At 42.1% G+C, this 15,827-nt stretch overlaps 1 protein-coding gene across 6 annotated transcripts in view; it reads right to left on the minus strand.

Moving 5' to 3' along the window:
* Positions 1-15,827, minus strand: part of FAM126B (family with sequence similarity 126 member B) — a 221,862-nt gene that overhangs the window by 44,619 nt on the left and 161,416 nt on the right. For all 6 annotated transcript variants that reach the window (XM_029606225.1, XM_029606224.1, XM_029606227.1 and 3 more), the window contains one exon: positions 12,899-12,986. In XM_029606225.1, the coding sequence (XP_029462085.1) occupies positions 12,899-12,986 (88 nt within the window). The remainder of the gene's footprint in view (positions 1-12,898; positions 12,987-15,827) is intronic.

Below are 15,827 nucleotides of genomic sequence, written 5' to 3' on the forward strand. Positions count from 1 at the left end.
GAGGGGACGTACAAAATCCAACTCGTAACCGTACCGGACCACATCGAGGACCCATTGATCCGAAGTTATCTTGACCCATTCCTCCCAAAACCGGGACAGCCGTCCTCCGATAACGGGAACGGAGGAATGGGCCTGCGCTCCTTCATTGCGCGGGCTTAATAGCAGCAAAACTTTGCGAGGAGCCTCCACGCTGAGGCCTCCTGCCCCGAAAGGAAGGAGACCAAGATTGGGTTCTCGTGGTCTGTTGCCGCTGGGAAAAGGAACCGCCTCGTCCCGCACGAAAACGTCGTTGACCACGAAAGCGAGCCCTTGCATTCCCAAACGCCCGAGCTTGGCGCGGCTTATCCTCCGGCAACTTATACACTTTGTTGTCGACTAGGTCCTTAATGAGCTGATCCAGCTCCTCACCAAAAAGCAGCTTGCCCTTAAAGGGAAAGGAGCCCAATCTTGCCTTTGAGGTGGCGTCCGCCGACCAACGACGGAGCCACAGCAACCGCCGAGCCGAGACAGCCGAGGACATGATGCGTGCCGACGTACGCAACAAATCATATAAGGCATCTGCGTTATAAGCGACTGCAGCCTCCACACAATTGGCCTGCTCAGCCTCGCCCGGAGGAAGCTCCTGCGTGGTCAGCAACTGCTGGACCCATCGCAGGTTGGCCCTCTGTACGAGGCTGCTGCACGCCGCTGCCCGGACACCTAGAGCCGCCACATCAAAAATACGCTTCAGTAAGACCTCCAGCTTACGGTCCTGAAGATCTTTCAAGGCTATCCCACCCGTGACGGGGATAGTCGTATGCTTAACCACTGCTGTGACCGCCGAATCCACCGCCGGTGTCTTTAGGAGTTCCAAGGAATCTTTAGGCAAGGGATATAGCTTTTCCATAGCCCGAGTGACCCGCAGAGAGGATTCAGGCAGCTCCCACTCCTTGGAAACAATCTGTAAAACCTTATGATGGAACGGAAAGGTTTGAGGAGGGGCCCGGATCCCTGCCATCGCGATATCCCCCGTCGAGGTGTCAGCGTCCTGGGGGGGCGCCGTGAGCTCAAGCTCCTGGAGGACATGCAGAATTAGTGAGCTTAATTCCTCCTTACCGAATAAACGCAGCACCTGGGGGTCGTCCCCCTCCACGGGCAACTGGTCGTCAGCCAACAGCAAGTCTGACTGATCCTGAGAAGCCAGAGCAGGATCCGCGGCCTCTGTGCCCTCAAGCCCCCCCCGTGGGCGGGGAACACTGGCCCCTGCGGACCCCATTCCCAGTGGCTGTCCCTGAGGTAAGGAAGGTTTAGAAACCTTAGGGGGAGAAGGGGCTTCTGGCTGCCAACCCGCTTCAGCCTGCAAAAAGGCTTTGTGCATAAGCAGCACAAAATCAGAAGAAAAAGGGACCGACCGTTTTAAATTTGCCCGAAGGGATCCCGAGGGAAGAGGGACTTGAGGGCTATCCGAAACGGCTGGAGACCGCGTGTTTCGCCCGCCAGGGGAGGGGGGGAGGGAAGCCTCATCCTCCGAAAGCTCCGGGTCCGATTGCCGCGTGGCCAAGATGGCCGCCGCACTCCTCCCCGAGGGAGGAGGGGCCGGAGAACAGCTAGCAGAAGCGCTGCGATGCCGCGACGGGGAATGCAGCCCCGAATCGCTGCGGGCAGCGCTCGGCCCCCGGGAGGGTCCCTCGTCCCCGGGAAGACATCGGGGACAAAGGCCCTCCCGCGAGAGTCGCGCCCCCGTTCCAGCACAGGCCACACAGGCCGAAGATCGCGGCATTGCAGGGACAAAAAAAACGGCACCAGGAGAAAAAAGGCGCGAAAATCGAGGTGAGTGAATTCCTCACACTAGCACAGCTCGTCGGGTGGCCGAGCCACCCCCTCCGGGGTCTGAAGAGGCTCTGGCAGGCCGGGGTAAACACAGAAAACCACCGCCTGTGCCCGACAGGACTAAGGTGGAGAAAAAATCAAAATCTTTTTTTTTTTTTTTTTAATTTATTTTAAAACCCCCTTCAGGGTTGGGACCCCTGGAAGTGGGGGGAGGGTGACCGGCCCACCGGTAAGCTCTCCCCCAGCCTCAAAGACACCTATCCCGGGAACTGTCACAGGGCAGAGCCCTATGTGCCTGCCCTAAAGAGCTGAAAACCGCGCTGCGCTGAAGGAGAAAAAACACCAACACGAACAGACAGGAGTGAGGACAGAAAGATACCCGATGATCTTGTCCCTCTGTCAAAATTTCCCCTTATTTAATTAACTTTACGGTACAAATAACCTGACCAGACCAGGACCGCAGGTTATGCCTCTCAATCTGCTGGAGTCAGAGAATATACTGAAGGACCGCAGGTGGCACACCAGTATATCTAGGGGGTGCTTTCAGTTTTCTCTCTGACTCCATCTGCTGGAGGGGAGGCATAACCCAGCTGTCTGGACTGATCCTGGTACGTACAGGGAATAGAGGAATATAAAATAATATTTCTGCAAATGCACTTATTAAAATAATCTTTACAAAATATTATGAGATGTGTCTATCACGTCAAAATCTAACCAAGTCAAGAACCACTGTGATGGCAGAGAGCAGGCTGTGACAAATAGATTTTCAGGGAGGCTCGGCAGAATATTTTAAGCCCTATTCTGAGACTAAAAAAAAGTTGGTCTCAGGGGGCTAAATAGCAGCAAATAGGCAGTTAATGGAAGCATGAGGTCTTTGGAATCCACAACTGAGCCAAGCTGTAGAATGCACAGTCTCATTAAAGTATGCATAAGCCTCATTATCATTTTTTTGGACATGCAAAGTTACAACATTAACATTGGTCCTCTATAGAAAAGAGTGGAAGAAATGAAAGGAACATGTGTGAGGACTGATATCAACATGAAGTATGGACAAGAAGCCAAAATGCTTAATCACACTTCAATGGTTTGCATGCACACTTAATCAGCCAGGCCCTGAAGGAAATAATGGGGAAAAGGAGAAATCATCAGTAGCAAGATACAGATATACTATTTAGCCATGCCAATACTCCCTTACAAATGTTTAACAAGGATTCACAGAGGGCTGGGGAATCTCCAGCCCAAGGTTCATTCTCATCAGGCCTGTGGCAAGACTTCTTTCTTTCCGCCCCATCTCATTTGCTCCTCCCTCCCTCCCCTCCACAGAAACAGATCATTGCAGGGGCAGTTCTTGCTCTGCTCCCACTGCCATATTCATTCCACTTCTCCTCCCTTCAAAGCAGCTCATTGTGGCAGGAGCTCTTGCTCTGCTTAAACGTCTGCAACTTGTTCCTCCTCTTCCCCCCCCCCCCGGACATAGATCATCATGAGGCACTAGCAAGGATGAGACAGGATGGACCATATGATCTATCTGCAGTCAGGTTCTACATCTCTATGTTTGCATTGCCAATTTCAGGGAAACAACATTCACTCTCTACTCACCTCACCTCTTTCAGAACTGAATTGTTTTCCCTCCTTACATATCATTCATAGCTTGCCTGTGACACCCTTCCCTTCCCTTCCCTCCTCTCTCTACTGGTAGCCAATGCAGGTTTTAGGAACCCAGCAGAGTGGAACAACTGCTCTCCCTATTCTACCTTCTCCTGTTTCCATGAAAACACATGCATGGGGACAGGCAGGGGAAGGGAAGCTATAAAGAGGGAGCCGTTCTTCTGTGCCCCACAGCATCTAATGCATCAAAATCACCATAGGGTAAGAATAGGAGTGCTGTGAAGTGCCTCCTTTTGCTTCACATCCAATTACTATAGTCCTGATGCCCACAGACTAACAGCCACCAGCTCCTCCCTTTATTCTTCAATGGCCATTGTGTCATCTTCTACCCCTTCCCAGAGGATGCCAACCTGTTCTAATATGCACGGCTTGCACATCTGATCACACCAGCCCTACTCTTTGAAACTAGTTTGCAACTCAGTTCACTTGTATTGACATTGTATTCTTAATCTACATTAACTGAGGAAATCCTCACAGTTTTAGTTTAAAAAGGCTAAAACAAATAATACAAATTTTAAACATGTTTGTGTCTTTGCAGCTGTGTTTATATACATGTACAGGACTATACACCCCTGAAGTTCTCACTATGGGAAAACGAATTTCACAAAATCTGTTATGTTTTGTGGGAATGGATCCTTATCATATCATATCATTACTACATTTTATATAACATTTAAATATTTAAAAAAGAAACAATTTCCCAATATCTCAAACAGAATAAGAGGACAACAGAAATAAATTAAAAAAAAAAGACAAACATAAAATACAAGTCCATAACTATGGGGAAAAACAAGGGCATATGTTTTTACAATATACAAGGAAAAACACTCAAATTTGATCCTAAAATGTTTTTCCTTTAAAAGGACACTGAAAAAAACCAAACAAAACAATATGTCACATAGCAGCATAAACACAGAGGATGAATATTCTGAGCTTTTATTTCTAACAATGATGGCGCTACAGACTGATCACTGATAGCAGACAGACATAAAAACATAAGAAATTGCCATGCTGGGTCAGACCAAGGGTCCATCAAGCCCAGCATCCTGTTTCCAACAGAGGCCAAACCAGGCCACAAGAACCTGGCAATTACCCAAACACTAAGAAGATCCCATGCTACTGATGCAATTAATAGCAATGGCTATTAATTGCATCAGTAGCATGGCTTTCAAATCTGGTAGCCTGTTTTACTCTGCAGAATTTTTTTCTTGTCATTTCTAATAAGTAATTTCTCCTGCTTGCAGTTTTCATTTCCCAAAATTGGCCATGATTTGCTGAACCCCATCCAATTTTATGGTCAGCACTGCTGCTAAGTGCACCATTATATCCCAAAGAAACTGTAAGGTGAGGTTGATTGCTCCATGGGGGAAAATATTTCCTTTCAGAGATATCAGTTGCCATTTTGGCCACCTCCTCTTTACTGCTTGCTGCCCATCCAGACTGATCTTCCATAAATAAATCCTGGTCCTTCTGAACACTCTCCAAGAAGGATAAAGACACTTGATGAATCAGTTCTCTGGAAAAAAACAGCACCTTCAGCCCCTGTCTCCATCAGTGTTCTTACAATCTTTGGGCATCTGCATTAACACAGGAGTGCAGCCACATACTGGATTTGTGTGTGTTATAATCCACAATCAAGGAAAGCTTGCTTTAATGATGAATCATTGCTGTGAACAGAACCCGTATACTTGTGTTATTCCTGAGTTAAATAAAGTTAAGCTTGGAACCTGAAAGAGATTGTGTTTCAGTGTCTTCAGACTCAAACCTGATTATTAGGGAAAAAAAAAAAAAAAAAAAAAGACAGGGAGTACAAATGCTCACATCCTCTCACTCAGAGCCGGAGGAACCACTAGGCCTGTGCTTAGGGCGCCGAGATTTAGGGGGCGCCGCCACCGCTTGCGGCCACTTCAGGCGGCAGAATTTTGAAAGGGCAAAAAGTGCTCCTTTAAAATTCTGCCCAGCCCCCGCCTCACCCTGCTCCCCCCCCCCCCCCCCGGTCATGTCATCCTCCCGACGCCCCCCTGGTGGTCCAGCAGAGGGCCCGGGAGCGATCTGCCGCTTCCAGGGCCTCTGCTGCCACTAACCAAAATGGCGCCGGTGACAGGGGCCAACCAATGGCACTGGTAGCCCCCATCACATGGTAGGGGCTGAAGGCCACCAGCACCATTTTGATTAGTGGCAGCTGATGACCCGGGAGCAATAGATCGCTCCTGGGCTCCCCACTGGACCAAGTGTTTTTTTGGGGTGGAGGGGGGAGGTTTGGAGGGTGGGGGATTGGCGGCATATGGTCCCTGCCCCTGGAGTTGGGGCTGTGACCAGGGGCGGGGCAAGGCTGAAGGTGCCTAGGGAGCCCAATCCCCTTGCACTGGCCCTGCTCTCACTTCAGTACTACCTTGTTATCTTAAAAAAGCAAGTTTGCTTATCATAAATGGTGTTCTCTATAGACAGCAGGATGAATTAGCCATGACACGTAGGTACATTTATTTTTTATTTTATTTAAATGTTTTATATACCATCATCAGATCACGGGAGAAGCATATGGAAATTAGCCATTTGAAAAATTCTGCTGATAGAACGGAGTGAAGAATTGGTAATGTATTTTCCCCTGAAGCAGGACCTGCTGGCTCGAAACACGATCGTGTCGGGACTTTCATTCTCTTTACTACAAATGAAATTTAGCGTTGGATTGTGATTCGGGACATCCATTCAATGTTTGCCAAATGCAATGCGTGTTTATATTGAGCATTTATTCCATGATATACAGCATTGAAGTTCGTCAGCATACTGGGAGTTTTTCGCACATATTTTAACAAAATATAAAATAACAAAAAAATAACAAAACAAAGTGGATTCTAAATAAAGTAAAGTGACCCATTACCAACTTTGAGTTTGATTGATATACAAACTCTGTGAGTGTGGGTCCCACATCAAATAATATATTCATATATAATTTATGTTTAGTATGGCTATTTGAAATTGTATGAAGGATATACCAGTGAAGCCAATTGAGCATTGCTTGTGTTACCACTAAAAGGTTCTCTGGAATACACATTGTGTGCTTTGGGCGATGTTTGTGATTTATATACCATCATTCCATGTGAAGTTCCTAAGATCATAACAGTTTACATAAAAACATTCATAGATAAAATTTACATACAAGGTAAACTCATATAACATAAAAGATTATTAATAACAAAAACGATTCCAGAGAGCTATTTTTCAGAGCATTTTATTTATCAATTAGGTAATCTGAAGGCTAAGGCTATGTTAAATTGTAGGCATTTTTAAAGAGCCAAATTTTCATGTCACGCTTGAAATTCTTTCTTCAGGTATGGAGTTACAGAGTTTTGGGCCAGCTACAGATAACAGTCTGTCTCTATTTGAGTCAAATGAGTGTCTTATTGTAGGGATTTTTAAGAGGCCTTTGTTCTGAGATCTCAGCATTCGATTGGGGTTGTGTTGCTGGAGTGTACTTCCAGTAATCCATTATTGTAAGGGTTTATGCTGTTGAATATTATTGTTAATACTTTATAGTGTATTTGTGATTGGATAGGTAGCCACTGTAGTGCCATTAATATTGGTGAGATATGATCATATTTCTTAGTTCCTGTTAAAAGTACTGCAGCAGCGTTTTGAAGTAGTTGAATCGGTTTATGTTACTAGCTGGAAGCTCTAGCAGTAATGAACTGCAATAATCAAGGTTAGACAATATCAAGGTTTGTAATACTGTGTGGAAGTCTGTTGTCATTAGTAATGGTTTCAATCAGCTCCGTATCCTTAGTTTGTTGTAGCCAGATTTAATCATATTACTTATATGAGTTTTCATACTTAAGTTTTCATCCAGATGTACTCTTAGGTTTCTTACTTGGTTTGATGGATTAATTCGGTAGTTTCCCATTTCTAAAGCAGGAGGTATTAATATTTGTGGGTTTCTGTTTATCCAGATGATTTCCGTTTTTTTGGTATTTAGTACAAGTTTAAGTTGTGATAATTTTTCTTTTTTTGTATATAATCTGTTTTTATTGTCTCAACAGGCATTCAAGATAACAAACGAAGCAAGAACAGTTCCAGCTAACTGAACATATCCAGAACATCACAAATAATGCAAAATATAAAGAGTCTGAATACATCATAAATAGTCATCAGACATCAGTTAGAATCTTATACAGACACCACCGAGACTATTTTTACCACTAAAATAGTGTAAACAAACCCCACCTTCCCTCCCCCCCCGCTGGAGAATAATGCAAAACATAGCAAAGAAAGGTACAACATATAGATCCAAAATCATATGGAAATCCAGAAGCAATAGCAAACCTGGAAACAGTAATCCACTAAACAGAAAGGTATGTATGAGATCCGCTACTAGTACTGGACATATGGAGTGTTCCTCTCTAGTGTCCCAAGAATTAGCTTGACGTGACACTGATCTGTTTCCATAACAGATATCAGGTCCTCAGACACCTATAGTACTATAAGGAGCTTTGATTGTCTAACCATGTCTGGAAAGGTGCCCATGTGTTTTGAAAAGTCGACACTCTGTTCTGGTGTATAGCAGTCAACCGTCCCAATTGATAATAGGAGAGCGCCCTATGTTGTACTCCAGCTATGGTTGGTGCTTTCCATTGCTTCCAGTGTAATGCAATCTCTGCTCTAGCCCAATAAAAATTTGCAATATCAATTTCTGTGTCTGAGTGTTGTGTTCTGCCAATGGAAGACCTAAGAGAGCATGCCAAGCCTGTACATTACAAGTAACTTGCAACATCTGTGCCACCCACTTAAACACTGCATGCCAGAAGCTGCATATCCGCGGACACGTCCACTAAACATGATAGTACGTACTGCGTTCTCCACACCCCCAACAAAGGTCAGAGATAGAAGGGTAGAACCTATGGAGTGCGGCTGGTGTGTAGTGCCATCAATAGAGCATTTTATAACAGTTTTCTTGTAGCCCCGCTGAAATGGAGCATTTGCGAGCCATGGTATAAATGGTATCCCAATCGCTATCATCCAATTGGGCCCCAAAATCTGACTCCCATAACACTCGATACTTAGGCTCGCTAATCCTTGTATTGTTAAACAGTGTATATATTTTGGAAATAATACCTTTGATGGTCGGTGCACACTGGCATAAGGTTTCAAATAGAGTATTAGTGGTGCGCACAGTTTGCAGTCGGAGCCCCCTGCTGATAAAGGAATGAATCCCAGCATAAAGAAAAAAAATCAATAGTCCCTTCCGGATGTAAAGCACATAATTGGCCCTACCGAGTCAATGGAAGTTTTTTAAAATAAATTAAATTCTTTACCAAATTGTACACACAAGATAGAGTGGGGACAGAAGTAAGAAAGAAGTCTTTTTATGCTCATAAAAACTCTAGGCTCTGCTCACTAAGTGGAACTGAACATTTTGGGAACATAGCCCTATTGCCATTTTAGCTTTAATGATATCTAAAAGCATTTCACTGATGAACTGTAAATCTCTCTCTACAATACATGACTTTTATTGTTATAATGTGTGTCAGACAGTTTCCTTAGGTCCCATAATTCATTCTTAAAACCTAATGGTGCAATGAGTCATTTCCTAAAGGAATTCAACATGCTGCCTGACAGAAATTTCACAAACAAAAGCCGGATATAGAGTGCATACAGCCAGCATATTGTTCAAGGCAAGCTGTAAACAGCAAACAAAATTTCTGTTTTGGACCACCTGGCTACTAAGACTTGAGGAATTACACAAATTACTAGCTTACATATGCCACGGAGCCCTTATAAGCAGCTGATATTTTGCAAGAAAAAAAATTCTACCAAGTTAGGAATTTTATCTTAATATGTGATCTGAAACAGACCTACATGATCTCAAAAGTCCATGCATAATGTGTTGTATTAGTTCAATAAAAAGGTATCTCAGCCTGCAAAAACTTCCATCACATGAGCATAACACAGTAAATGTCAGTTGATAAAAAGTCTCTGGGGTTCCCCTGGTTGCCCCTTCTTATAGTGTTTTCACATACCCTACCTGATATCCTTTATCCATGTCCCAAGCATGCTGGAAGTCTGGCCCAGTTTTGATTATAAAAAAGAACAGGAGGTGACTGCCTCACCAAAAAGTAACTGAAAACAAGAGAAGTAGGGCAGAGAGAATCTCAAATGTCCATCATTTTCAGATTCAAAGAAAATTGTATTTATAATTGTCCAGATGTATCATCAGATATTCCTAAATTTGTAAAGGGTTACATGGTCCCCTGACTTGGACCATGTTCCATACAATGAACTGCATTAGGAGGGACCCAAAATCACAGTCTTATAAGTATTTATTTATTTAACAGCTTTTCTAAACCGGTATTCGTAGATACATCATATCTGTTTACATGGAACAAAAACGAAATGTACAGGGAGAGAAGCAACTTGGTGGGGGTCAACTGAAAAAACAACTGAACAGGAAGATGGCGTGCGGATAAGATAATAGGATATTATGCAAGCTGGGGAAAGTTAAAGGGAAGCAGAGGGAAAAAAAAGTAAAATAATTTAAAGGGAAACAAGAGGGAGACATGGAGCAGGGCGGGGAGCCAAGATGGAGTGGGTGACAGCTGGCTCAACTGAATAGAAATAAGCAGCAGGTAAAAAGGTAATGGAATATTATTAGAATATAATAACATAGTAGAATATTATTAGAAGTAATACATTTAAAAGTATTAAATTAAGATTAAAATTATTATTACAAGGAAATATTATGAGGGAAGAGGGGGGGAGAGGGGCAATATGGAAAGAGGAGGAAGGAAATGAGGGGGAAAGGGAGGGGAGTGGGAAAAATAGAGAAGGTATGGAATATAAATGTACAAACAATATGTTGAGGGGGGGAGAGGAGAGGGGATAAGGCGGGGGAAAATTTCTAAGGGAGGGAGGATGTGGGCGTGATAATGGAGGAGTGGGCAGGGAGAGGGAGGGAGGAGGGGGAGGAGGGAAAAGTATTTAAATGTTGAGAGACAGACAGACTCTCGGGATTCAATATATGCGAGACGGATGCATTGAAAAATACTTTAAATATTTTAAATGTTTGCTTTATAACGAAATTGCACTTTCCTGATATAATGAATTTCCTGGTATAGTCACTCGTGTCATAGCTAATTCAGCCCTGCTAATCAATGGAGAAAATATTTAGCATGTAAACACTTACTTTAGTCTAAGAATTCATTCAACTAGGTATCACTAATAGCACAGAATCTAGAACAGTAAATCTGTACTCAGGTGAATTTTCAAAGGAGTTACTCATGTTGATATAACATTGTAGCAATTTTCAAAAGCCACTTACCCATGTTAAATGCACTTAATACGGGTAAAACCTATTGAACAATTCAGTGCATATTGTAGCAAATTTCAAACGCTAACTTAAATGGTAAACACCATTTGGACATGTAAAACCCAGTTTTAAGCATGTAAATGCTTTTGAAAATCAGGAAAAATCCATAAACTGCTATTACAGAAATTAATTATCAATAGTAGCTTGTGATTTCTCTCATGTTTGGGTACTTACCAGGTACTTGTGACTTGGATTGGCCACTGCTGGAAACATGATACTGGGTTTGATGGACCCTTGGTCTGACCCACTATGGCATATCTTATGTTCTTATGGAAAGTTCTGTTGTGTGTGAGCTTTGATTGTCTAACCATGTCTGGAAAGGTGCCCATGTGTTTTGAAAAGTCGACACTCTGTTCTGGTGTATAGCAGTCAACCGTCCCAATTGATAATAGGAGAGCGCCCTATGTTGTACTCCAGCTATGGTTGGTGCTTTCCATTGCTTCCAGTGTAATGCAATCTCTGCTCTAGCCCAATAAAAATTTGCAATATCAATTTCTGTGTCTGATTTAACATTATGAGACATAAGTGTTATGCCTGTCTGTGTTCTTTATTCCATGCTTTATGAAGCTGTTGAATTTTTCGCATGATCTTCCATAGCTTACTTAGTGAAACTGTTTGTTTATGTTGATGAGATACATCAATGTATCATCTCCTTCTCTAAGCAGCTTTAATGCTCGATTGGATGCCTTCATATTTTTTTTAACATATCCTGGAAGTTGGTCTGTCTTTCAACATTTAAACACTTGCAAGATTGTGATTTTGGTTCCCTTCCAGTGCAGTTCATTATGTGGAACATAGTCCGTGCTGGGTGACCTTTACGAATTTGGGAATATCTGATGATACATCTAGACAATTATAATTAAAATTTCCCTTGAATCTGAATATGATAGACATTTGAGATTCTCTCTGCCCTACTTCTCTTGTTTTCACTGTTTTGATTATAACATAAGTAACCAGTTTCCCTAAGTAAGCTATATCAGACTCGTGCGAAAAATTCAACAGCTCCATAAGGCTCGGAATAAAGAACAGACAAGCATAACACTTGTCTCATAATTTTACATTATGAATATTGTTCCTTTTGAAAATGCACACAACAGAACTTTCTAAAGCATAACATCTATTTTTCCCATGGAAATTACTATACCAGGAAATTCATTATATCAAGCAAGTGCAATTTCATTATAAAGCAAACATTAGAAACACAAGTCAAAGAAATCGGACTAGATGCCTAACATATGGAATAATATCACTTCTCATGGATATAATAAAATTGTGAATTATATTTCTCCCATTTATATAGTTAGACAATGAAGCACTAACATCTATGCTGCTATTCAATTTTTACAACTAGGGCCCTTGATTTTCTGTGGCAGGTTATGGAGAGATTGTGTGATAAATTCCATGGCACATTTGCATACCGGTTTATATGAAAAAAAATATTTTTTATTCAAAATCTATATAAAAAATGTCCTTTAAAATAAAATATTTATCCAACCTGTTGTGTTTGATTCAATTTTTCCCCCCTTTTTTTGGTCTTTTGGTTTTACAGCTCAGTCAGAACTGATCTGTTGAGTTATGATGCCATGAGCCTTCATTCAGTGCACAGGTTGTAAAGAAGGCAGTAGCCCAGCCAATGGGGGTTAGAGGGGTGGAAAGGAAATAATGTGCCAGCCCAACAATACCTTTAGAAAGAAAATGGTGGCCAAGCAAGGGGAGGGAAAGGTAACAATAGGGAAGCTGGCAGTCTGGCAGCCTAGTATGAGAGCAGAACAGGGGGAGGGTGATGATCTAGTCAGCACCTGAGAAAGAAGGAAGCAGCATGTCTGGGTCTTCCTTTCCTGAAATTCTATAGGGAGCAATAAATTCTATAGGAAGAGACAGATTCTGTAATAGCAGAAACCTTTTACAAAACAGTAAATTCATTCCTGGCTTTACCTTTACTGTATTTATCAGTAAACTGGCTGAAATGCCTAACATAGCCTTGATAAAAATTTTAGAAAGTACACGACACATTAGATATTTCTTTTTAAAAGGATTATATTGGCCTGCAGCCTGGTTACTTACCAGTAGTGGCTGAGAGTAAAGTTCAAGTTGTGCTCTGTAAATGATATCATCAAGCACCTCCTGGCCAAGATCCCACTCTCCATTATATCTAGAGAAAGAATACATACTTTATTAGCTTCTGCTGCTTTATGAGACCAAACCTTTCTTTCAACATACACATTAATATTCCAACCTTCTACTGCAAGCCAGAGTGAGATTGCACCTAAAGACAAACCTTTCTAGTCCCATTTTAGAAAATTACAAATAGTAAAAAGTGCTAACCACAGGTGATACTTCCACTTTCAGAGCTTTAAGACTGTTTAGGGCAACCTGGGACAGGGAAGGGGCAGAGGATCAGGAAAGCAGAGGAGAAGCAGCTTACAAGGTGGTAAAAGAAAGGCAGCCTGTAGTGGTTGGGGGGTGAGGAAACATATGCTTACAGTGGGAAGGATGAGGGATGAAGCAGGATCAGCAATGAGGTGGTAAAGCAGTCCACACAGGGTTATGGCTCTATGCATACGTTATTTTTATGGTGAACAGAAATATGCCAAGTTTGTAATAAAGTTTCAAAGGTTTGCCATCAGAACTATAAAAAAACAAAACAAAACAGTTTTTTGTTTTTTTTTAAATTCTGTCCTCTTCAACATGCCTCAAACCATCAGTTGGGGACCACTTCAAAACTGATCAATAGATAGTTAGGCTTTAATAAAGCAAAAGACTCTGTGGGCCCAATCATTTCTTGGGTCCTAATAACTGCAATGTTTTTTTGACTATTTATTTGTACAAATCTTCTATACTGTTGTACAGAAACATGTTTCTATCACTACGGTGTACATAATAACTAAAACCAAATAAAAACATAAAAATAACAGTAGAATAAAATTACATAAATCATAATAAAAATAAATAAGACTAAAATAAAATTACATACAATATAAAGATAAATAGGAACTCGTAAACCTCTCAGTCAGTGCCTTGTAGATTAACCTTAAACACCTGCTAGAAACACCATGTTTTTAACTCCTTCCTGAATTTTTTCAAGTCAAGTTGTAATCTTAAATTTTGCGGTAGGGTGTTCCAGAGTTTGGGACCTGCGATTGAGATGGCACGGTCTCTCACCTCACTTAAATGAGCGGATTTCACTGTGGGGACTGTAAGAAGACCTTTGTTCGCAGATCTCAATTCTTTGGGGCACATGAAGCCTAATCGTGGAATTCAACCAGTCAGTTCTTTCACCATATAAAATTTTATGAATGATACATAACAATTTATGTTTAATTCAAAATTTGACCGGGAGCCAATGAAGGCTTTGCAAAACTGGTGTAATATGTTCTCTTTTTTTGGTATTTGTCAGAAGGCGCACTGCGACATTCTGGAGTACATGCAGCGGTTGGATAGTGGATTTAGGTAAACCTAAAAGGGTGGAGTTACAGTAATCAATTCCTGTAAAAACCATGAACTGAATATATATCTAAAATTCTTCCATGAAATTAATGGTTTCAATTGTCTCAACATTCTTAGTTTGGCAAATCATTGATTAAGGAGGTTTTTTTTCACAATAAGTTTTAGTGATCATTAAAATCAAATCACAGATTGTGAATCAGAGACAACTGGGCCCATGTTAAAAAAAAGTGATAACGTCATGACAACAGGTTGTGTGTTACTGGAAAGGATAACACGAGAAACCTATTTAAAGCAGATCTTCAGAGGGATAGCTGTGTTAATCTGAGTTTGATGAAGTGGTCTGTCCTCAAAAGCTCATGCCTCCATAAGTTGGTTAGTGTATAAGGTACTACCTGTCTCTTGTCATTTTTGCTACTTAAAGCAGCATTTCCACAAAACTGAATACACATCAATTATGCTGCAATGCTCAGCACTGCATAGATTAATAGAGTTACTATACAGCACTCGTGTACACATCTCCTTTATTTTCAGGGTGAATTTATATTGTAAAACTGACCTCTGAGCCTCTGCTGGGCTCTATTTGGGTATAGCTCAAAGTGCAGATAAGGGGCCAAAAAGCAGAAGAATTTTTGCCTGAAAGCACCAGTAATACAGAGGAAAGAACTTTCCATCAAAATCAATTATCACCTCTTAAGGATATAAATGATACAAGATAGAGTATTTCAAATCTGCACCTTTTCAGTCAACCATGCTGAAATACTACTTTAATCTAATTCTTTCTCCCTGGGCTGGAGGATTGCAATTATGCTGTAGAGGTTTCTCTTAGTCTCCAAGGAAAGATGTGGAAACAGTAATGTGTCTTGGAAAAAGATATCACATCTACCTTCCAGTCATTCAGCAGCATAAAAACTGTCCAGATGGGGGAAAACAAGATGGCTGACATCTGAGATGCACAGAAGAAACTCTCTCCTCGGCTGTACTTCAATAATTCGGAGTTTCCCCGTAAATTATGCCTCATACTAAACGTAAAGCCAAGCTTTGGGAGAATATAACAAGTTCTCCCTTACCTGGCCTGACTCAGCCGCAGATGAAGAATTGTTTGTGGCAACGCCTAATTTGGCTCCTGTTGCGATGGTCACTGCAGTGGTAAGGGATGTGGAGCGGAGGCCCCTACTGATGGCCGAAGAGATCTCTGAGCCCAGGAGTGCCAGCAACACCATTTCCACCCTGGTTGGACCACATGGATGCTGAGTGTCAATTGGAAGGTCTGCAAGAGGTCCAGCGACCAACGAGTGTTCATCTGGAAAGGATGGAAGCGCCTGCACTGCCGAAGGTGGGTGTGGAAGCAGCGGCCGGGACGTGTAGGAGCCCCGAGATGAAGGACTCTGCTGGAGTTGTTGCTGTCCCTCCGGTTTCAGTGGAGGTTGCATTCAACAGCTTGGGCGGAATAAGAGAGGTCACCAAAGCCCAGGTTGGTAGTTTTCAACTTTTAAAACCCCTCCATTATAACTTTGGAAGTCTTATGGAATGCGTTGGTTAAACTTGA

The sequence above is a fragment of the Rhinatrema bivittatum genome, chromosome 6 (assembly GCF_901001135.1).
Source record: "Rhinatrema bivittatum chromosome 6, aRhiBiv1.1, whole genome shotgun sequence".
Classification (NCBI taxonomy): Eukaryota; Metazoa; Chordata; class Amphibia; order Gymnophiona; family Rhinatrematidae; genus Rhinatrema; species Rhinatrema bivittatum.